We start from the raw sequence: 24157 nt of genomic DNA, 5'->3' as shown, positions 1-24157 counted from the left end.
TAGTTTGAGAAAACCACTGAAATACAGTTGGAGGATTAATTTCTTTCCAATTCAATAATATAGATCTTCTAGCCATTAATGTAACAAATGCAATCATTCGTTGAGATGAAGCAGATAAACAATTATTATCCGTCATTGGTAAATCGAAAATTGCAGTAAGAGGATGTGGTTGAAAATTAATTTTTAAGACTTTTGAAATAATACTGAAGATACCTTTCCAATAATTTTGTAAACAAGGACAAGACCAGAACATATGAGTCAATGAAGCAACATCAGAATGACATCTATCGCAGGTTGAGTTAAGATGAGAGTAAAATCGAGCCAGTTTATCCTTAGACATATGAGCTCTATGTACAACCTTAAATTGTATTAGGGCATGTTTAGCACAGATAGAGGACGAATTTACCAATAATAAAAATTTTTCCCATTGCTCAGTAGATATAAGACAATGCAACTCTTCTTGCCATTCCTTCTTAATTTTTTCTGATACATCTAACTGTAAATTCATGATCATCTTATAAATGATGGCTACTAAACCCTTTTGATAAGGATTAAAAGCTAAAATTCAATCTGTAATGTCCAATGGACATTCTTTCGAAAAAGACTCTCATTATACAAAAAATTTCTAACTTGCAAATATCTAAAAAAAAATGGGTTTTAGGTAAATTATATTTATTAGATAGCTGTTCAAAGGACATAATGTTATCATCCAGAAACAGATCACAAAAACATGTTATACCTTTTGTTTTCCATAAAAGAAAAACTTGATCCATAGATGAAGGCCGAAAAAAATAATTAGATATTATAGGACATGATAAAATAAATTTATTCAAGTCAAAAAATTTACGAAATTGAAACCAAATTCGTAATGTATATCTGACTATAGGATTAGTTATCTGTTTATTCAATTTGAATAAAGAAAAAGGAAGTGAAGATCCTAAGATTGAAATCAATGAAAAATCTTGCACAGGTTTACATTCCAAATTTACCCATTGTGAACAAGTAGCTATAGTCCATTCTTGTGTCCAGAATATTAAATACCGTATATTGACTGCCCAATAGTAAAATCTTAAGTTTGGTAAAGCCAAGCCGCCCTCCTTCTTAGGCTTCTGTAAATATTTTTTACCCAATCTAGGGTTTTTGTTCTGCCACAAATAAGAAGATATTTTAGAGTCAATAGTATCAAAAAAAGCTTTAGGAATAAAAATTGGTAATACTTGAAATAAATATAAGAATTTAGGTAGTATCATCATCTTAATAGCATTAACTCTACCAACCAATGACAAAGATAGTGAAGACCACCTAATAGCAAGTTGCTTAATTTGATCAATTAAAGGTAAAAAGTTAACCTTAAATAGATCTTTATGTTTTTTAGTAATTTTAATACCTAGGTAAGTAAAATAATCTGTAACAATTTTATATGGTAAATCTTTATAAATTGGAACTTGCATATTTAATGGAAATAGTTCACTCTTGTTAAAATTCAATTTATAACCAGAAAAATTACTAAATTGAGCAAGCAAAGACGAAATAGCAGGGATAGATTTTTCAGGGTCAGATATATATAATAACAAATCATCAGCGTACAATGATACTTTATACGTCCTCTCCCCACGGGTAATACCCAGAATATTAGGTGATTCCTGAATAGCTATAGCCAACGGTTCTAAAGCAATGTCAAATAGTAAAGGACTTAAAGGGCAACCTTGCCTCGTACCATGAAATAACTGAAAAAAAAGGGGATCTTTGATTATTGGTAAAAACCGAAGCTAAAGGTTTATGGTATATTAATTTAATCCATGATATAAATTTTGAACTAAAATTAAATTGTTGCATTGTAGTAAATAAATACGGCCATTCAACTCTGTCAAATGCTTTTTCAGCATCTAAAGATATAACACATTCTGGTATTTTAGATGAAGAAGTATAAATAATATTAATTAATTTTCTAATGTTAAAAGATGAATAGCGATTTTTAATAGATCCAGTCTGATCATCAGAAATAATTCGAGGTAATATATTCTAATCTAAAATTTTACTGAAAATCTTAAAATCCGTATTTAATAAGGATATAGGTCGATAGGATGCACATTCAGTAGGGTCTTTATCTTTTTTAAGAATTAAAGAAATAGAAGCTTCATAAAAAGATTGTGGTAGTTTACCTACAATTAATACATCTTCAAAAATTTTACAAAGCCAAGGAGAAAGTATAGAAGAAAAAGATTTTTTAAATTCTACAGGAAAACCATCTGGACCAGAAGCTTTACCAGAATTCATTAAAGAAATAGCCTTTTCTATTTCAGATTCCGTAATAGGTGTATCTAAAATTACATTATCCTCAACAGTTATTTTTGGAATATTCAATTTCCTTAAAAATTCATTTATTATAGAAGAGTCCTTAGTGAATTCTGATTGATATAAGGAGTTATAAAAATCTTGAAAGGCTATGTTTATCTCTTTGTGATCGATCGTCAGAGTACCATCTTGTTTACGAATTCTAGTAATCTGTCGTTTATCCGAAACAATTTTCAAATGGTTAGCCAATAATTTACCAGACTTATCTCCATGCATATAGAATTGGGTTTTTGATTTAATTAACTGACTTTCAATCGAAGAGGATAATAATAAACTATGTTCCATTTGAAGTTCCACTCTTTCTTTATAAAGTTCTTTACTTGGAGTCATTGAATAAATTTTATCAATTGCTTTGATTTTATCAACTAATGTTAATATTTTAGAATTAGTTCTTTTCCTAACTCCAGCAGAGTATGAAATAATCTGTCCACGAATATATGCTTTAAAAGTATCCCACAAAATTCCACTAGAGATCTCTACTGTAGAATTTGTTGCGAAAAACAAATCAATTTGTTGTTTAATAAAGTTAACAAAATCTAAATCCTGCAATAAAATAGGATTAAACCTCCAAAATTTAGTATTGACATATGAATCTGTTATTTTAATAGATAACTTCAGAGGTGTATGGTCAGATATGGTAATACAGTCATATTTACAATCAGTAACATCTTTGAGTAAATGGTGATCAATGAAAAAATAATCAATTCTTGAGTAATTATGATAAACATGGGAAAAGTATGAAAACTCTTTGTCATTAGGGTGAAGAAAACGCCAAATTTCACAAATAGCTGAATCAATCATAAAAGAGTTAATAAGAGAAGCCGATTTATTCGGAAGAGTTTGGGTAGGCTTGGATCTATCCATCACAGGGTTTAAACAACAGTTAAAATCCCCACCCATTATCAGTCTATATTGATTCAGATTAGGAAAAGATGTAAATAAGCATTTTAAAAAATTCAGGACAATCAGTATTTGGAGCATAAACGTTAACTAGAACAACTTTCTGATTGAAAAGTAGACCAGTAATAAGCAAAAATCTACCTTGTGGATCTGAAATTGTTTCATGATGTATAAAAGAAGTTGATGAGTCATTCATCATTCTGCTTATTTAGTTTTATATTCTAGGTGTTGAGACTTTTTGCTGTAGTTATTTTTGTTTTCAGGCTGTGTTTTCCTCACAGTGAGCTTTTACAAATTTTGGCTAATTCACCATTTCTGCCTGTTTCTTGTATTTTGACAGGATGTGTCTCACTGCTTGATTATGATGAGCACTATATTCTCACTTTTCCAAATGGCTATGGAAGGCAAGTACTGGCCAATATAGTACCACTTAAAATATACTGTACATATTGTCCATAAGTATATATTAAGGGAATCTTATTATTTAATTTGAAAGCCAAGTTAAATGTGCTTTTTGAAGATTTTCTAATTTGTTTGACAGGTCAATTCTAACGGTTCCATGGGTGGAACTAGGAGGTGAATGCAACATAACTTGTGCTAAAACAGGATACAATGCCAGCATTATATTTCATACTAAACCCTTCTACGGAGGCAAGAAACACCGAGTAACTGCAGAAATCTTGTAGGTTTATATTAGATATCTTATTATCATTATTTATCAACAATAACTTGAATGAAATTACCTATTAATTTGCTGTTTTAGTTCTCCACATGACAAGAAATCCTTTTGCTCAATTGAAGGGGAGTGGAATGGAGCGATGTATGCTAAATGGAGTACTGGGGTAAGCATTGTCTCTGGAAAAAGATATAAGTATCACTTTGCATGCAGTACTCTTTTTCTGATAGATAAATGAATAATCCAAGACAAATTATTGTTTAGATGCAAAATCTAGCAGTTTAGACTTTGAATAAAAATTATTTAAAATGATTAACTTTTTCTATAAATAAAATGAACTGTTTGAAATACTCAGCAGATGACACAACATTTTGTGGAGTAGGAGTAAGGACATTAAAGGTTAACTGTGTGTCTCTGGACCTGCTTGTCTGTCATACAACCTGGGCACAGACATTTCAGCCCTTAACCAACCATTACACATCTCATGATTGTTTAATGTAATTTTCTATATACAAGTGTAAGGAGTACAAAATAATTGTTATCCTGGATCCGATGCAGCACAAAAAAAACACAAAAGATAATGAACACAACAATAATAAAACACAATAAATATAAATACATAAGATAACTTGTGTACATTGATTGTATGACACTAGGCTGTACGTAGGTGACTGATGGGAAATAAAGTCATGGTGGAGGTGCTGATCATCCTTACTGCTGAGAAAAGTAATTTTATTTTTGAGTGCAGTGGTCCTGGCATGAATGCTATATAGCCTCCTCCCTGATGGGGTTGAGCAGAGTGTGTGGGATCACTGGAACTTTGCTGACATCTTTCTGTATATAAAAAGTTTCAAAAGTTAGAGAAATGTATACATCCTGAAGTGCTTTTTCTTTGCAACCATCCACAAAAACAGCATCAGCACCACCACTGAGCACTCAAGCATGAGCAAAGCAACAGCAAAGACACAGACTTGCAGTTACCCCAAAGACTGCATTTCAGAGGGTATTTGACATACCACAAGTTCTCGTTCTCTCTCTCTCTCCCTCTCCCTCCCACTCTCCCTCTCGAGAACAAGGTGTCTCCATTTTCCCAGCGAGTGGGGAGACATAACAACTCGCTGGTTTACAGTGGGAGAAGTCCGTTACATCGCTTTTTTCGAGCTCTGTGCCTGAAGGTCGCAAATATTCAGGGTCTCCAGGCACACCGCAGTAGATATTTCCACTCCCCTGAGTACACACAGGTCTCCTATCATGACACCGACCCTCGATACATCCATCTTCAGAGCCCCAAGATCCTAGGCTTCCGAATCTGAGTCGCACTCTTAGGCCAACCCTTCGGCATGTTAACAACGGCAACCCTGACAGCGGGTCCCATTCCTGCAAAGAACCGTAGTCAGTGTGTAATTCCAGGTCAGGGTCTTCAAAAGAACCCTGAAAGGGAAAAATAGAGATATTAAAAATGGAAATAGAGCTGTTTCTGAAGATGCAAGCAAAGGAGTCGCCGTTAACCCTCCTAAGCACACTTTCACTTATTTGGCCTTTTTTGGCGGGTTGGCTGGTGCCAGTGATGCGTTGGTCAGTTTTGACTGCCCGTTGTAGAGTTTCCTGTCCGCCACAGTGCAGTATCTGTATTTTGAGCCTGGGAGGATGCTGTTACTGCACATCTGTAGAATGAGGCATGTATGGAATTGCAAAGTCCAGCTCTCTTCAGCCTCCTCAGAAAGCAGAGCTGTTGGCGAGCTTTCTTGACTTTTCTGGACCATGAGAGGTTATGTGTGATGTGCATTCTCATGAGTTTAATAAAGCTTGTAGTTCCTACTGCTACGCTGTTGTTGGAGAAAGATGTGAGTTCTCCTGAATTTGATAACCATCTTCTTCCTTTGTTTTGCCTGGCTCCAGGACTTGAGCTCTTCCACCTCCTCTCTTCTCATCGTTGCTGGTGATGAGCCCCACCACTATGGTGTTATTGGTGAAGTCGATCATGTGATTGACCTTGCAGTCATGCGTTCGCAGAGTGTACATCAGTGGGTTCAGTGCACAGCCCAAGGGAACACGTGTAGAGGATGACCTTTTTACACTAGTCATACACTAGCTGTATTTTATTTTCCCCTCTTTCCCATTAACTCCCCCTTACATTCTATCACCGCATCTACACAGCTGGGGTATTTTACAATCACCAATTTACCTGCACCCATGACCTTGGGATTGGGAAGGAAACTGCAATATCTGGGGGAAGCCCACAGGAAAACATGCAGACTCCACACAGACAATACTGGGGGCATGGTTTGAACCCAGGTCATTCTAACGATAACAACCATAATGATCAGTGCTGCCTAACCTGCTGAGTTCCTCCAGCTGCCTTGGATTTCCAACATCTGCAGATTTTCTCAATCATTGGAACTATAAGACAGCTTTGTGCTACCCAGCTGATTATTTCATGAACTTTGTCTTCATTTCAGATTCTCAGCTTTTTTATTATTTTAATTCATGCTACCTTTTCATTTCCAAAAAAAACCTGGTAGTATGGAATATTATACTGATAGTCTTTTTGATTTCATGAGATAATTAGGCAATTTAATTATAGTAACATCACTGGATGCCAATAAAATACTTATTGTACAGGAATTGTTGAGGAGATGATGAGAAATTTATGAATTACAGTAGAAACCTTGATAGATGCTCCCATCTAAGAAAAGTTGAGAAGGGTTTAAAGTACAAAATTAAATTCACAGAAATGATGCTTGGAATATATATAATTTTTAATTAATATAATTCAACAATCAAGATTATGCACTTTAAAAATATCTCAATGACTAAGCTAATAAGGGCTATTGTGTTTGTAATGAAGGAAAGCAGCATATTTGTGGATACAAAGAAAATGCCCATTGTCAAAAAGAAAGTAAGAAAATTGGAAGATCAAGATGACTTTGAATCCAGAAGGTAATGAGGATCTTTGTATTGAGATTGAATGATTATGGAAGAGAGCGATATTCTACTTTTTAATCACAATATTGTAAATTTAGTAGGCTATGCAGAAGGTTCATAGCATTTGCTGACCACAAAGGTATTTTTAGTTTTCATTATTAAAATACTTCTCTATATTCCTTTAAATGGCTTGGAATGATTTTGTTTTTAAGAAGAGCCTAATGAGTAATATTTTAAATTTAATATGCACCTTTATATTAAACTACATCTAACACCACAATGAGCATTCTATTATATTTTGTTATATTCTTTACGAACTACTAACTGGAAACTTATGTCAATGGGAGTGCAACAGTTATAGTTAATGTGGCATACAGAAATGGCAAACCAATTCCTTATTGTTTTCGTATAATGCTTCTAAATGTAGAACAGTGAGCAAGAGAACTCAGCTATTTTACTTAGTTATTTCTGAGATATTACTTATCAGTATAGGAACTAAGTGTTGGGTACATGAAACTCAGATAAGGCACATTTCCTAATAAGTTTATATTTTTTTGTTAAATATGTACCTGTCTGTGATTATTTTATAAATCTCCAAATGTTTTCAGTTTTCCTAATAATGCAGCTGTATTTTAAATTTACTAAATTTTAGGCAGGTTCCTCTAAATTATCATGCGCATCATTTCTAAACCACAAATGTAAATTTAATGTGAAAATATTAGATGTGTAAGAATGTTATTCCTCTTTGAGTGTATTGTGACAATCTAATACCTAGTTTAAATAGCCTGCACCATCAGCAGGATGGCTGCCGTTTTTGGTATCTTCAGCAAAAGTTAAAGATGATGCTCAAAGATGCTCTATTTGTTTGTGACTTACAACCACGATGTGTTCACATCCCTCACCTGGATTCGGTTTGGACTTGCCCAGCCACTGGAAGCTGCATCACAGACATGATAACTGTTGTCAAAAAAGTGAAACTAAATGTCATATCCACTCAACAGCGTAACTGAGAATTAAACTAGTCCTTCTGTAGCCTTTCTGTTTCTTCAAAACTACCTTCCCCTCCACCTATCTTCATATCATTCGCAAACCTAGCCATAAAGTCACCATTTCCATCATTCAAATCACTGACATATAACATAAAAAGAAGTGGTCCCAATACACACCCCTGTGGAACAGTAAAGGCTCCTTTTACTCCCACTCTTTGCCTCCTACCAATTAGCCAAAGCTAGTGTCTTTCCTGTAATCCATGGGCTAACTGTTAAGCAGCCTCATGTATGGTTCCTTGTCAGAGGCCTTCTGGAAATTCAAGTGCACAGCATCCACCAATTCTCCTTTGTCTATCCTGCTTGTTATTTCTTCAAAGAATTCCAACAGTTTTGTCAGACAAGATTTCTCTTAAAGGAAACCATGCTGCTAAGGCCTATTTTATCATGTGCCTCTTAAATATCCAAAAACCAGATCTTTAACAATAAACTCTCAACATCCTTCCAATCACTGAGGTCAGACTAACTTGCCTATAAATTTTCTTTCTTCTGCCTCCCTCCCTTATTGAAGAATGGAGTGACATTTGCAATTTTCCAGTCCCCTGGAACCATGTCAGAATCTACTGATTCTTGAACTTCAGCCACCCCTTTCATAACTCTGGGGTTTAGATCATTTGATCCAGGTGACTTTATCTACCTTCAGATCTTTCAATTTCCCAAGCACCTTCTTCCTAGTAATAGCAACGTTATTCACTACTGCCCTCTGACACTTCAAACTTCTGACATATTGCTAGTGTCTTCTACAGTGAAGACTAATGCTAAATACTTATTCAGTTTGTCTGCTATTTCCTTGTCACATTTTACTACCTTGACTACATCATTTTCCAGCGGTCCAATAGCTACTCATGTCTCTCTTACGCTTTATATATCTAAAGAAATTTTTGATAAAACAAGGCTTTTTCGTTCACAGAACTGCCACTCTGTTTTTTGTTTCTTGCACCATTCTCTGTAAATGCTGGAGGCTGTTCTTTGTGAAAAGCTGAGATTAGCATTTGAGATACTAACCTTTCAGCACCAACAATCATTCCACAGTCAAAAGTCACTTAGATCACATTTCACTGTCCTTTTAACACTCACTCTCCAGTAAAAATACTATAATATTAGTACAAATTGTTTCCTTGTAGAGCATCTATTGTAAACTGATGGCTAGAAATTTGGATATGTGTCAAAAAACATGGATTCTATTTGTGGTTTTCTACAGACTTTGGAAGGACGTAACATACAACTTAAAAATAAAGGATATTGATGCTGCCACAGAGGCAAAACACAGACTTGAAGAAAGACAAAGAGCTGAAGCAAGGGAGAGGAAGGAGAATGAAGTTCAGTGGGAGACACGGGTATGAAAGCGCACATTTCTTTTATCAGATTTAACTACTTATACACCAAACAATAATGTTGTTATTTATAGTGCAAATTAAAATCAGTTAGTGAAAGCCAAAATAAACTAACGCTGTTTGTGACCCCACAAGAGTTGACAGTGCAGTTAAATTTTCTGGTAGAGGAGGAAGTAGCCTAACCAGTATTGACAGAAGTGAAGGTGAAAAATTGCAAATTTCTCGCAGTCTTGGGACAAATCAGGTGGCACCAGAAGACTAAGGCTCAAATGTCTTACCTCCATTTAAACAAGATAGTGAAACCAGTCAAAGCAATATCAGTGGTGGGCAAACTTTTACAGACAACAATCGAAATAAAACTTCTTGTTTAGACTAGCATGGGTATATAAATACAAAGGAAAAAGCTGCAAGTTGAGAAACACTTTAGGTCAATAAGCCGTAAAGCAGAGAAATCAGAATCAGGTTTAATATCATGAACATATGTCATGAAATTTGTTAACTTTTCGGTAGCGGTACAATGCAATACATGATATAGAGTGGCAAAAGCTGTTACAGTGAGTGTATATATATTACTTAAATTAGTAGTGCAGAAAAAGAGTAGTGAGGAAGTGTTCATGTCCATTCAGTTATCAGATGGCAGAGGGGAAGAAAGATGTTTCTGAATTGTTGAGTGTGCCTTTAGGCTTCTGTACCTTTTTCTTGGTGGTTAACAATGAGGAAAGGGCATGTTCTGGGCTGATGGCGGTCTCTAATAACGGACACCACCATTTTGGGGACCATTCCCTAAAGATGTCTTGGATACTACAGAGACTAGTGCCAATGATGGAGCTGGCTAATTTTACAACTCTCTCCAGCTTCAATCCTGTCCAGAAGCCATGTTCTCTCCCCTTCCCCCCCCCGCCCCCACCATACCAGATGGTGATGCAGCCAATTAGAATGCTCTCATAGAAATTGAGTGTTTTAGGTGACACCAAATTTCCTCAAACTCCTAATTAAATATAGCCACATCAATATGTTGGGGTCCAGCTTAGATCCTCAGAGATATTGACACCCAGGATCTTGAACTTACTTCACTTCTGATTCCTCTATGATGACAAAGGTAGATATTCCTGTCTCCAACGAGACCAGAACTGATTTGCCAGAGCCTGGACCTGTCTCCATTGCTTTGTGTACAAATCTTTATCAGAGAAGTCCCCTGGTGGAGGGGGAGCTCCTGCCTTCTACATAAGGAGCATTGATGGCGAGAGTATGAGGGGGTTTTCCGGGTCAGAAGACACGGGTAGGAGTGATCGTGCATTTATAATGGCTGTGACCTCTGCCATTAGTGTGCACAGTACCTCGTGGGTCAATCGGGTGCGTTGCATCTCAGGTTTCCTTTTCAGGGTTTTTTGCAAGGACGTGAACCGCTTGACTGCCTGCTCTTTGTTGTTTGGCAAGCACTGGCATGGTTCTCTGAAAGGTAGTGGGGCGACCCAATTATTTCCTTCGTCTCTGAAGACCTTGGTGTCCTTTGTTTTTAAGAAAATGGTGTCTTGAGCTGTTGGAGCAAGTTTATTATCATGCTCAGTTTAAGTGAAGACTGACTGACCCAGCGTCTCATCAGTTACTTTACATTTGTTAAAGCCTTGTCATGCTTCCTTAATACACATGACACTTGTGCGGGGTTGAAAAATTGAATGGCGGCCACTCTCTAGCATATTGGTCTTGAATGTGTTAACCGTAGGTTTGTGTACATTGCCAGGGCACACCTCTCCTGTCACCACCCAGCCCAGATCCAGGCGTTGTGCAAAGGGGGCGTCGTGTGGTCCATTGACCTGCTGCCTAACCTTGTGCACCCGGAGAACATCTCTTCCTAATAGCAGGAGTATTTCTGCTTTTGGACCCAGTTCTGGGATGTGTTTGGCGATGTGGTGGAGATGTGGCTGGTGTAGCACCGCACTTGGCGTCGGGATCTCAGTGTGGTTCTTCAAAATTTCATTGCACTCTAAGAGTGGAGGGAGACAGATGACGACTTTACCATCCAGGGACTCGAGCTGGAAGCCTTCTGCCTTCCTTCCATAAGTTTCCACATTGCCTGAGCAAGTTCTAAGGTAGTATGGGAACTGATTACTCTCAATGTTGAACAAGTCAAAGAACTCTGGACTGACTAGTGAGCGATTGCTCTGATCGTCCAGAATTACATAGGCTTTGATGCCTTGTCTTTGGCTCCCTTAGGGTACACCTTAGTGAGGCAGATCTTTGAACAAGAATGGCTTGACTGAGCTTGACCGCAAACTTCTGTACAGCTCGAGCTGACAACAGTTGTCCTGGAGTGAGCCTCTCCCTCTCTGCCGTCCTGTTGTGGGGGTGAAGGAGCTTCGTCGGTTTGCGGTAACGGGCTGGGATGCATGGCCCGATCATGATTAGTGCTATTACATTCAGGACACTTCATGGGGATCGTACACTCTCTAGCAAGGTGAGGTAGAGAAACAGCTTTTAAAACATATTCTTTTCTCCTTGAGAAGAGCCAACCACTCTTCAAGGGGTTTTTCCCTAAACGTTCTGCATTTTCTGAGGGGGTGGGGTTTGTTATGCAATGGACAATTCTTGCTAGGGTCGTTAGTTGTAAAGGCTTCAGTCTTAAGCACTGAGACAGGTTTATTAATGTTGAAATTATTCGAAGTTGATTTATCTGGCTTGGTGTAAATTGTACTGCTTCCTGGACCCATGAGGCTAGGGTCGTTTCGCTTCTTCACCTCCTTGCACACAAACCTAGTGAAATACTCGAAGGGAGGAAATCAACCATTGTTCTCTTCCTTGTACTCTGAGGCAACTGACATCCACCTTCCCTGCAGTCCAAATGGAAGTTTGTCGCGATTTGTCTAATCCCGAATGGAGTATCGAGGTATACTCGACCAGTTGAGTAGCCATCTTCTTTGGCGCCTTGAATCTCCGTGAGTAAATCTCCGAGCTCTCTTAACTTCGTGTGGTCCTTGGCTGACACCTTAGGAAAATTTCCCAGATGTCGATATAGCGCCGCTTCAATAATTTCGGGGGCCACATAGCCCTCCCGAAGTCTCTCCCATGCTTTGCTTAAGGCTAGCTCGGGTTTGTTGATGTACACTGAACGTATGCGTCTCACCTGGTCGCATGATTCTTTCCCCAGCCATTTCGCCATAAGGTCCAACTCTTGGGTTGCTCTGGGTTGGACTCCGTCAATAGCGTTGGTGAACGTGGAGTACCATGCACGGTCATTTTCAGGTTTATCGTCAGACTGGTACAGTCCTGAAGTGACAAGATCTCGTCGTGCTAAATACTGTGCCATGGGTTCAACTGCAAGTGGCATGCGGGCTGTGGGAATATGTCGGCGGGTATATGACTGAGGGCGTACTTCTGTTATGGAATTCGCTGTCCTGAATTCGGTCTTTGCCTCTCGCCAAATCTGGTAAGTTTGGTGTCGAGAAGTATTTGTCATCAGCCCTTTCGTTCTTGAATTCATCGCGGAGTTGCAAGGGTAAATTGTCTTCCTCGGATGGATGTGATGCAATTGGGCCTCTCTGAGACTCCTCGTGAAGTGGGGCGTTATCGTATAAGTATGGAGAGGAAGAACGAATCTTCAGGTCTATTTGAGATTGGACATAGTCGCTTGTGCGTTCCAATCTGATCTTTTCTTAAGTAGATTTTACGTCAACCAGATCATACATTTCTTCAGCATCTTCTATTAACTCTGCTTCCACCCTGGCAGCTTCTGCTTCTCGGTATAGCGTCAGGACTTCTAACTCTGATGCTATCCTTGCCCTTTCCAACTGGTTTTTGGCTTCTCTAGCAGCCACTTCCTTCTGGTTTTCGGCTTCTCTGGTAGCCTCTTCCATTTTCAATTTTGCTTCTTGTTTGGCGTAGAATGCTCGCACCTTGGCGGCTTCTGCCTTAGCTCTTGCATGGGCAGCCTTACTTGATGATGCCCTACTGCCCCTGTCGCTGGATGGCAACATTTTGATGCTGGATCGAGTTGTCATTGCAGCACTTGAAACACCTGATAATGCCGCCTTTTCACTGTAGTGTTCTCGCTCGGGTGTAAGAGAACGCCGAACTAAACACCGAGGTAAACCATAGTCAATGAAAACAGGATCGCAGTAAGATTAACCGTTTACTGTTCACTCTTCCTCATTAACATATGGTGAAAACTGTGATAAAACAATACAAGATTTGTACAGCGTTTGTTTCCTTCTTGATATCACATTTACATCGTAAATACTTGCAAAAGTAAAACTACAACAACTACATTACATTAAAGTGCAGCATACAGTCAGAATCTACCTACGCTATTGACTGCTTTAAATACACTTCAACACAAACTATCCGCAACTCTTTAACTAACGAAAACATAAACCTTATCAACCATCATTACTTTTAACAGAATCAGCGTTAACATTTTAATTCAACATATCAATTATCTCATGAACTTACGGCGTTGCTTCACTATGTTTCTAGTGCGTAGAAAGACAACTTTTCTCGCGCTGATCCTACACATGTGAGCCCCCTCCTTCCCGTTTCTCCAAACCAGTATTTTCCCACAGGATGCGGCGAAACCGGATGTGACGTCATCGCATGCCGCGATATATCACAGACAACGAATTTACTTTAAACAATCCTGACTTTTAACTAAAATGCTAACAAACGAATTACTAAAGCGAAAATATTTTAAATAAGTGCCGTAAAGGCAACACAATGACTGGTGTGTGTTTCCTTGTCTGACCCTTTCTGAAGTCCACAATTGGCTCTTTAGTCTTAATAATGTTGGGTGCAAAGTTGTTGCTGCGACACTACTCAACCAGCTATTATATCTCACTCCTGTATGCCCTACTGCCACCATCTGAGATTCCTCCAGCAATGGAAATAGGCCCTTTTGCCCAATTGGTTGGTGTAGTTAGAAATGAATTGTTTGAAATTGCTAAGGATAGGAGTGGAAAGAAAATGAAGCAATATCTTTAATAGGCTGGAGACCAAGAAAGACTGTGTGATAGTAATAGTATGTTGCTTTTAGCTGGTGTAAAAAAAACAGGTATGGATGAATGAAATCTGTGGTTGGGGAGCAAATTGAGTGCTGGAACTGAGGAACTAAACAAGGATGACTAATGATTGTAATCTATTGCAATCTAATCAGGTTTTTTTTGAGCTTTGTGAGAATACAGTTAGAACCCAAAAGGATAGATTAAGCCGTGAGTGAGATAGTCAGTTATAGAGGCTAGCCACTTAACCTTAAGGTTACCCTTGCAGACAGAATGGGGGTGTTTTATAAAGCAGTTACCTAGAGCAATGGAAAGGAAGCTATTTCAACTATATTTGGCACCATATGTATTTAGTTTGCTATGTCAGTCTTAGAAAGATAACAGCATAAAAAGACCAAATTCATAAAAGCATCAAATACCCATTTAGTATTTTTCATTACACCTGTGCATATGGCTATAAACTCTCATCATTAATCTCTCAGTTTTACCACTTCACCTGTGCAGTAGGGGCAATTTACAGCACTTGATTAATCTTGTAACAAGCACATTTTTGAAATGTGGGAGGAAAACAATACTGGGGTATTATTATCCATAACATAATATGTGAAGTATGTACAAGCTGTGCACTGGAGGTCAGATTTGAAATGTGGTCAGAGGAGCTATGAAGCAGCGCTACTGGTTCTACCTCTGTTCCACCCTTTACCAGCTGCACAACTGTCTTCCCTTTGTGTTCATTTATTTAATATAGTTTGCTTGACGCAAGGTTGGAAATTACCTTTGATCTTTTCCCTCTTAGGTGTTCCATGAAGATGGCGAATGTTGGATATATGATTATCCACTGCTAAAGAGGCTAGGTGGCAATAAATATTAGGATATTACTCAAAATGGTTGAACATTTAAAGCCTACAATTAAGACTTCCTTTTGCCTAACAGAAATTTTGTATCGTTTCTTAATATTTAATAAAACACTATAACTTTGTGGTTACATAAATGCATTCATTTAAGAAATGCATTGTTTAGATTTCATCTGGTAAATTTTAAGTGGTTTGTTTCTCAGGGAAATTGGACTTCAAAAAGATGTGGTGGAACAATTAACATCCTGCAAGAGTTGTAAGAATATTCTTTTTAGTGCTGTACAATGAAATATTGGAATGTTTGCTCCTGCTCCACTTCAGAAACTTGTAGTAGTGTGTTGCAATTCTCCAAGTATGCAATTTCATCTGCCAAATTTATGTCAACACTGCAAATCAAAAAGGCAGCCAAGAATAGATTTTGGATAGCTGTACAACCTATTTTAGTGCACTGTCCGTAATGTCATGCTACAGAATTAAAAATGTACCACTTTGATGTATTGTTCTTAAGTCCTGTTTGCAAATGTAGGACTCTCTTAGAATGTTTCTTTATTGCCTGAACCTCTTTTCATAGATATGTGTACATATATAGTAAATATATATATATATATATATGGAGAATTTCATTAATAAGAAGTGTGAACTGGAATACATGTTTATATATAGCAGGTACAAAATGAAAATGAAGCCAATGACTGCTTTATAATTTAACACAGAGGCCTTGTTATTAATTTCAGAGTGTCACATTTGATTGAAACCTGTATATAATTTTATTCCAAAAATGAATGATTGCGGCTAGTTTTCATTCTGATTATTGTAACAACATAATAAACCTTCATGGAGAACATTTGGAAGTGACCATAATGATTTTGCTCAAATTAATGTTGCACTATTTGAATAACAAATATCTGACAATATAGAACCATCAGAAAATACTTAAATTTTTGGCTTACAGGGCAAGGAAAATGATTACAATATTTTTGTTAGTTTAATCACAACTTTAATTTTACAGGATAAAAGTAATTTCTCTTTTGCTGTACACCAAAAAAGTTCACAATTTTTTTTCATTTCTCTTTGCATATACATGTTCATTATACATTTGGATCCCTCGTTTCTCTTATTAATAGTTCTGCCTTTTCACTATTGACAAAAGACACCTTGCACAAGCTGAAACGAGATTACCAGAATTAATACAATCATGCAAAGATGGGGTTACAGCAGTTCACAATTTTTATACAGTGGAAATATGGAAGGAGCATTGTGACTCAAAAAATGAGTGCCCTGCGTAAGCTTCAGGAAAGGTTATCTGCTCATAGTCACCTTCAACTATTAGCAGCAGCTTTATATTTTAACATTTCAATAGCGGCTCCTGAAGCTAACTATCACCATTTTTTAAGCCATGAATACCATTGCCAACACCATCCTACTGCATGCCTGGTCTCAAAATTTTTGAACTGCCTTTTTACCACCACTCTGGAGTTATTTCTGTGGACTGCAGCAACCAGTACAGTAATTTCAGAATCAATAATTTGTAATTGTTCAAAATGATCACCTATTTAAAATTGGTAAGAAACAGAAGCTAGCAAATGGTACAGTTTTTCCTTATACTGCCTCTAAATACACTAACTTGTGTGGAGACCAAGTTTAATAATTTGATGCTCATTCAAATCTCTTTCACATGCAAGTTTAACTAATTATTGCCAGTTAAAAACAATCCAATTATTTACGAAGCTAACTGTACATGTATTTGATTGAGACTTGCTGTCCCAACTAAAAGTGTCCAATTGTTGAACATGTCTGTAAGGGCAGCAAGTTAAGTTTATAAAACATTCAATGTCACCTGTGTGCTACTAGTTTTCCCCAGATTTGTTAAATAGAATGCAGATTTATTTGCTGAAACCTTCTAATGTCAAATTCTTATATACAGCTTAAAGGGAGGGAAAAAAATCATCCAAGAACAAATTATATACCTTTCCACCTTGAGCTCAGTCAAAACTATCATTCTCAATAGTAGTCAACTGAAGACATGAGACTAACTGTAGAACAGCATCTATATCCCACTTAGGTAACTTGCAAACCCATGGCATGAATGTTGAATTTTCTACTTTCACATAACACACTCCTTGTATTCCTTTCTACTGCCAACAGTCACCCCAGGTTCCCTCTCCTTTTCATCTTTTCCATCCTTATCAACCATCTGCCCATCATTCTCCACTCCCCCAAACCTGGTTCTACTTAGCTACTGTATATGCTGGCCATCCTTCCTCCCCATCTCAGTCTAAAACATCAACATTTCTTCTGTTTCCACAGATGCTTCTTGACCCACTGAATTCTTCCAGTAGTTATTATGCTCAAGTATAATAAATTTGCTTGGATGCACATTGTAATACATACTGTGTCTTTTAAGGTTATTGAGGTGTAGAAATTCATATGATTTTTTTTAAGAAACCAGAATCAATACTGTTTGCTACTTCTAAAATAGTATGCAAAATTTCTCTTTATATTTAACTCAAAAATTCTAGCTTATTTTCACTTTCATTTTGAGCTATTAAAATAAAACCACAATAAAGCATAACTCTTACAGAACTTTAAAATTTTAAGACAAAATAAAATGTCAGAAACAAGCCTTTCTACTTTAAAGTTCTAAGGTACTCTAATATATATAGTTAGAAACCAAAATCTAGGATTGAAAAAGAACACAACTAGGAATTTACCTCCATCCCCTGTAAATTGATTCCCACTGTAACCACCTTTATGGTAATTTCTAAAATTAATCAATGTCATTTAAATGAAAAGAAAACACCAATTGGCTTCAACTTATGAATTGTAATTCTTACAGGAAATTTAAAATGTCCCTACTCCCCACCAAAACTAGAAAGCAATAAAATCAAACAATACAGGTTTAAAACAACTCCCTCACAGCTTTAATTAAGGATTAGTTATTGTTTTCTTTGCAAAAGTATCAGTTTGGTATTCTAAGAACACCAGTTCATTGGGGAGTTATCCAAGGCTGCATAATGATTATTTCGCATGCAGAACTGGTTGGTGTGTCAGGTTTGAGGCTTACTATGAACAGGAAGCATTCATAATACCTCTTGAAAAAATTATTACCAAACTGTTGTGACTTTTCCCCCCAAAAAGTGAAGTAATGGCAAACCAAAGTGCATTATCATTTAAATATCTACTTGTACCTGCGCCTCAGTGAATTGGTGCAATGTTATTGGATGATCTGTAAAGGCATAAACCTCATAATAAACTCTTAGTTATATTAACATACTTTTGAAATATATCAGTTCATGGTGAAATGCCTTTGCTCAAAGCAGAAACACTAATCAGATTTCATTTTATAGGTTAACTGCACATTCTTAGCAACACACCACATTCTTATGGTTTGATTTAACCTCATTTCAAAATTTTATGAAAATTGTAAAGCTTTAGACTTGAAGTGAAAGCAGAGATGTTGTTAATGGCAATTGCATCTTTCATCAGAGGAGACACAGATACATAATAAGTTAGTTGATTATTTTCTCCACCCATAGGCTGAGCTTCAAATGTGGAGTCTGTTGCCTTATCTGGTTCATGTTGCCCATATCCAATTACCTATGAAATGATAATCAACAAGAATTAACATGAGTATATCACAATCAATGTTTCTACATGATAGGCCACTTGCCCCTCAATCTATTACAGTTCTATTTAAAAGTAATCCAGCTATTATTGCTTCAATGTCAATAGTACTGTAACTCTTTCTTCCAGATCACAACCAGTAGAATATTCTCAATCTTTTTTGGACTTTTCCTGAGGATTTTAGGTCTTTTCTGAAATGCTGATTATTACACTGAGGTGAGTAATATACATCATATCTACACTGTGGCACAAATCATAAGTAAGTGAAATCATACAGTGCCAGAATACAAGATCCACATTCATAATTGATTTTCAGGGTGCACTGCATGAGTACTGCTTATATTTTGATAGGGGCTGTAGCATTTTCTCTGACTCGCAACGCTCAGGGATTAGGTAAGAGTTTTGTAAGTGGGAAAGTGATGGAATTCAAAGATCAAGGTTCATGGGAGAAATGTGTAAAAAGTAGTTCAAGTTGAGTAAAAGCCTAGGAATTAGTTTAAGCCAGCCCAGGCTGCTGCAGATCAATGCAGCACTTGAGACAATGCCTCACAGATGAAGGACGTGGAAATGCTGCACTCTGAAAAGCCTGAACACATAACTTCAGACCGGCAAAAGAGGGACTCATTACACCAAATCGTTTTGCCTTATTTTCTACTCTGATGGGCCTCATTTATCTTTAGTTCTCTGTACCTGCCTCATGCTTCCTTTATCTCTAACCAATCTCAATAATACTCAATGCCCAGAATCACCTGAACCTGTTCCTGGCCTTTACATTTGCACTGAATTCCTATTTCTCCTTTGAGTTCTTTCCCACAGTGCAAATGTCGCTGTAAGTGGATGCTCTTGTTCTCATGAAATCAGCATTCTGCCATTTTAAGATGTTTATTTCTGGCCCACCCCAATCTTTTTCCAAATACTTTGAAATATAAGGAGCTACAGTCACTCTTCTAATAGCACACCCCCACCAACACTCCTTTCAATCAGTTTCATTGCCCAAGATCCAGCAATGTTCCTTTCCTCATTAGTTTATAAAAATTGTCAAAAAGCTGTCCAGGATACATTTCAAAAATGTCATCTTCCTCAGTCTTTAAGACAAGCCTAGTTATTCTTCAGGAAATTAATACTCCCTGGTACCACAACCCAGTTTTATTGCCAAAATATTGTTGTTCTATCTCTTATTGTCTTGTTGGGAGATCTGTAATACATCCTAATAAGATGTCAACAGACTTTGTTCCCAATTTCTACCTATTTGGCCTCATTTGAGAAGCTTTCAAGGATATCCTCTCTCAGTACTGAAGTCATGCACTAACTAACAGTGCAATGCCACGTCCTCATTAACTTCATTGTCTCACCTGAATATTTTATACCCTGGGATATTGAGTTGCCAGCCACGTCTCTGTGATGGCATCTATATTGTGTTTCTTTGCTTAAATTAGCTTTGAGTTCATCTACTTTAGTTATCTCGTATTTAAATAGGCGCAACTTAGCTTTGAATTCCTGTTGAGCCTTCCTCTGCCTACTGGACTTGCTGTTTTCCCTCTCCACCCGAACACCTAGACCAACAGCACAGGCAAATCTTCCCCTCAATGAGGTTGGTCCCATTCTAGTTGAGGTGTAATCTCCCTTCTGCAGAAGCAATCTTGGTGATCCAGGAACCTAAACACCATCCCTTCAACCAAGCATTTACCTGACCTATGCTAATACAGTACTCAATAATCTTAGCACTAGAAGCAATCCAGAAAGGTAGTTGTAAGGAGAGATTGTATTGGCTGAGTTTATTCTCATTAGATATATGAAGGTGATGAGTGACCTTACAAGATGATGCAGGGTATAGATAATAATTTTCCAGGGGCATTAGAGTCTGGAACTAAAGGGTGTTTTTGCAGACAAATGATGCTGGTTTTCTGGAAAAGGCTGCTAGAGGCAGATCAAATGACAATATTTAAAAGGCATTTGGACAAGAAAGACATGGTGGCATGCAGGCCCAATGCAGACAAATAGGATTAGTATAGATAGGATGATACCGATACAACCAGAGATCTGAAGTGTGAGAAACCGTAGCTCACTCAGGTTAGCCAAACAAATACATAAAGCATTGAACTGCAGCAGTTTGGTGTTTTTAAGCAGTGGCCAATGAGAGATGCGAAACACGAGAAGATGTAGCTTACTGAGGCTCAATGATGGAGTACCTAAGGCATTGACTCACAGCAGTTTGGTGTTTTTGAACAGCAGCCAATCAGCGATCAAGATTGATTTGCAAGAACAAATTAAATTAAGGCAGGGACAAGTGAAGTGACCATTTTTGGAGAAGACAGTGTTAAGAGTGGGGATTTTGAAGTTTCAGTGAGGAGAGACTTCAGTCAGAGAAAGCATAAAGCTGTAGGTAGATTCTCTCCTCCCCCCCCACAGTCGATTATCCTTCTTTGTGTTGCTCAGTTAAAGCAGGAGGGATGCCAGGCAAAATAGATGAACGTTCCTCTTGCAGGATATGGGAAGACAGGTAGACTCCAGTGTTCCTGATGACTAAGATGCACTTCTTGCAGGTAAACATTCCACGTTAAGGAGTTTGAACTGGAACTAAATGAAGTCCGGATCATTTGGGGGGGGGGGGGTGATAGGTAGGACATATAGGGAGGTGGTTACACCAAAGGTGCAGGACCCAAAAACTGGGTCACAGGAAGGGAAAAGTTAAAACAGCCAATGCAGAGTTGGTCAGCCCCTTAACAAAAGGTATGCCACTTTGGATACTGTTGCGGAGGTTGGTGGGGGGGGGGGGGGGGGCGGGGATGACTTAGCATTGGAAAGTCACAGAGTCAGGTCTCTGGCACTGAGTCCGAGTCTGACTCAGTAAGGAAAAGGAGTAGGTGGGGAAGAGGAGAGCAGTGGTGAGAGGAGATTCATTTGTTAGGAGAACAGAAGGGAGGTCCTGTGGATGTAAACAAGATTCTCTGATGATATGTTGACTCCTAGGTGCTGGGAAAATCTCCAATAGGGTCTTCAGCATTTTTAAGTGGAAGGCTGAGTAGCTAGAGGACGTGGTCCATGTAGGTAGCAATGACATAGACAGGAAGAGTGATGAGGTTTTGGAAAATGAATTCAGGGAGGTTAGTGCTAAGGTAAAGGGCAGAACCTCCAGGGTTGTGATCTCAGGATTGCCATGTGCTAGTGAGACCAGAAATAGGAAGATTATAGAGATTAACATGTGGCCGAAGAGTTAGTGCAGGAGGGAGGACATAAAATTTTTGGATCTTTAGGCTGTCTTCCAGGGAAGGTCGGACCTGTACAGAAGAGACTGTTTGCACCTGAACTGGAAGGGGACTAATATCCTAGCAGGAAGGTTTACCAATGCTGCACGGGGGTTTTAATCTACAGTGCCAGCACAGATAAAGGAGAGGTTGTGGACACATGTTGTTAAGACCACAAAGTCAGGAAACAAAAGGTTGAGCATGGTACAACTAATGTCCTGAGCTGTCTATATTTAAATAGAAGAAGTGTTGTGGGAATGGCAGGTGAGCTCAGGGCATGGATCAATACATGGAACTATGACACTGTAGCCATTAGTGAGCCATTAGGTTGCAGGAGGGACCAGACTGGCAACTTACTATTCTGGGATTTTGTTGTTTAAGATGCGACAGAGTGGGAGGGCAAGTGGTGTTGCTCTTCAGAGGAAGTGTCACGGCAGTACTCAGGACAGACTAGAGAATTCACCTACTGAGGTGTTATGGGTGAAGATGAGAAATAAGGAAGGCATGACCATGTTAATGGGCTATATTACCGACCACCCAACAGTCCATGGGAATTAAGGGAACAAATTTATAGAGATCGCAGACTGTTTCAAGAAACAAGATTGCTATAGTAGGTGATTTTAACTTTCCACTTATTGATTGGAACTCCCATGCTGTAAAAACACTACGTGGGATGGAGCTTGTCAAATGTGTTCAGGAAAGTCTCTTCAATCAGTACTAGAAGTTCCAACAAGAGACCACATCTTATGAGTAATTAATGCAGAAAACCAGGTAATTGCAAAGGGTTCACAAACTTTTTCTTGCTTCTGTATGTTAAGAGGAAAAGGATTGCAAGGGACAAAGCTGGTCCTCTGGAAGATCAGAATAGTAGTCAATGTGTGGAGCCAAAAGAGATGGGGGAAAGACCTATGTATCTGCATTTACTCTGGAGTTAGACAGTATATAGAAGTGAGCCAAGGTAGCATCGACTTCATGGACCCTTGACAGATTACAGAGGAGGGAGATGTTTGCTAGCTTGAAGCAAATTAGGGTGGATAGGTCCCCAGGATCTGACAAGATGTTCCCTTGGACCCTGTGGGAGGCAACTGCAGAAATTGCAGGGGCCTCAGCTGAGATATTTAAATTATCCTTAGTGACAGGTAAGGTACCAGAGGATTGGAGGATAGCTAATGTTGTTCAGCTGTTTAAGAAAGGCTCTAAAAATGAATCGGGAAATTACAGGCTGGTAAGCCTGACATCGATAGTGGGAACGTTATTGGAAGGTATACCAAGGGACCAGATATGAGTATCTGGATGGACATGGACTGATGAATGATAGTCAGCACTGCTTCATGAGTGGTAGGACACGTCCAACTGAGATAGAGTTTTTCGAGGAAGTTACCAGGAAAGCCGATAAAGGTAAGGCAGTGGATGTTGTCTACATGGACTTCAGTAAGGCATCTGACTGATAGGTACGTGGATGTTAGGGGTATGAAGGGCTAAGGACCCAGAGTAGATTGATTGGAGTAGGCAGTTTAAATGCTTCAGCATGGATCAGATGGGCCAAAGGGCCTGTTTCTGTGCTGTATTTATCTATGACTAAATCAGCCATGGTGGAATGGCAGAGCAGACTCAATGGGCATTTTTATATGACACATCTACTAATGGATTTGAGGAAATATGCTGTATGTTATCAGATGAAGCGGGCTTTAAAAACTGACAACAGTACCTGGGGATGACCTGGATAACAGATTTGAGTAGAGCACCAACACAGAGGCTATGTACAAGAAGGGCCAAGAGTCGCCTCTACTTCCCAAGAAGACTGAGGACCTTTGGAGTATACAGGCCTCTCGTTCACATGTTCTACTAGTCTGTTGTCGCCAGTACAATCTTCTATGTGGTGGTGTACTACGGCAATGGCATCAACATGGATTATGCCAACAGGCTCAATAAACTGATCAGAAAGGCTGACTCTGTTATAGGCGTCAAACTTGTCACACTGGAGTCAGTGGTAGAACAAAGGATGCTATGGAAAATCCTGGCAATTCTGGACAATGTTTCTCACCCTCTGCATGCCACCTTGGCTGAACAGAGGAGCACTTTTAGTAATAGACTAAATATAAATGTGCCACTCCAAAGAGTGTTATACGAGGTCATTCTTACCCTCGGCCATTAGACTCTATATAATGAGTCAACCTATAAGCCAGGAAAGCAATGACCACCACCTCCTG

The 24157-nt window shown here is 38.3% G+C and overlaps 2 protein-coding genes across 4 annotated transcripts in view; one reads left to right on the top strand and one right to left on the bottom strand.

The window, feature by feature from the left end:
- Positions 1-15920, top strand: part of osbpl9 (oxysterol binding protein-like 9) — a 201014-nt gene extending 185094 nt beyond the window's left edge. For all 3 annotated transcript variants that reach the window (XM_059984253.1, XM_059984252.1, XM_059984254.1), the window contains 6 exons: positions 3596-3659; positions 3797-3937; positions 4019-4097; positions 6780-6871; positions 9104-9239; positions 15021-15920. In XM_059984253.1, the coding sequence (XP_059840236.1) occupies positions 3596-3659; positions 3797-3937; positions 4019-4097; positions 6780-6871; positions 9104-9239; positions 15021-15095 (587 nt within the window). In that variant the 3' untranslated portion in view covers positions 15096-15920. The remainder of the gene's footprint in view (positions 1-3595; positions 3660-3796; positions 3938-4018; positions 4098-6779; positions 6872-9103; positions 9240-15020) is intronic.
- A 132-nt stretch (positions 15921-16052) lies between these two features.
- LOC132401907 (nardilysin-like) overlaps positions 16053-24157 on the bottom strand; it is a 77581-nt gene continuing 69476 nt past the window's right edge. The window contains exon 31 of the mRNA XM_059984251.1: positions 16053-18675. Within this exon, the coding sequence (XP_059840234.1) occupies positions 18478-18675 (198 nt within the window). The 3' untranslated portion in view covers positions 16053-18477. The remainder of the gene's footprint in view (positions 18676-24157) is intronic.

The sequence above is a fragment of the Hypanus sabinus genome, chromosome 11 (genome assembly GCF_030144855.1).
Source record: "Hypanus sabinus isolate sHypSab1 chromosome 11, sHypSab1.hap1, whole genome shotgun sequence".
NCBI lineage: Eukaryota > Metazoa > Chordata > Chondrichthyes > Myliobatiformes > Dasyatidae > Hypanus > Hypanus sabinus.
Note: the sequence above shows the minus strand (reverse complement) of the source record. Positions and strands in the feature narration are given on the sequence as shown.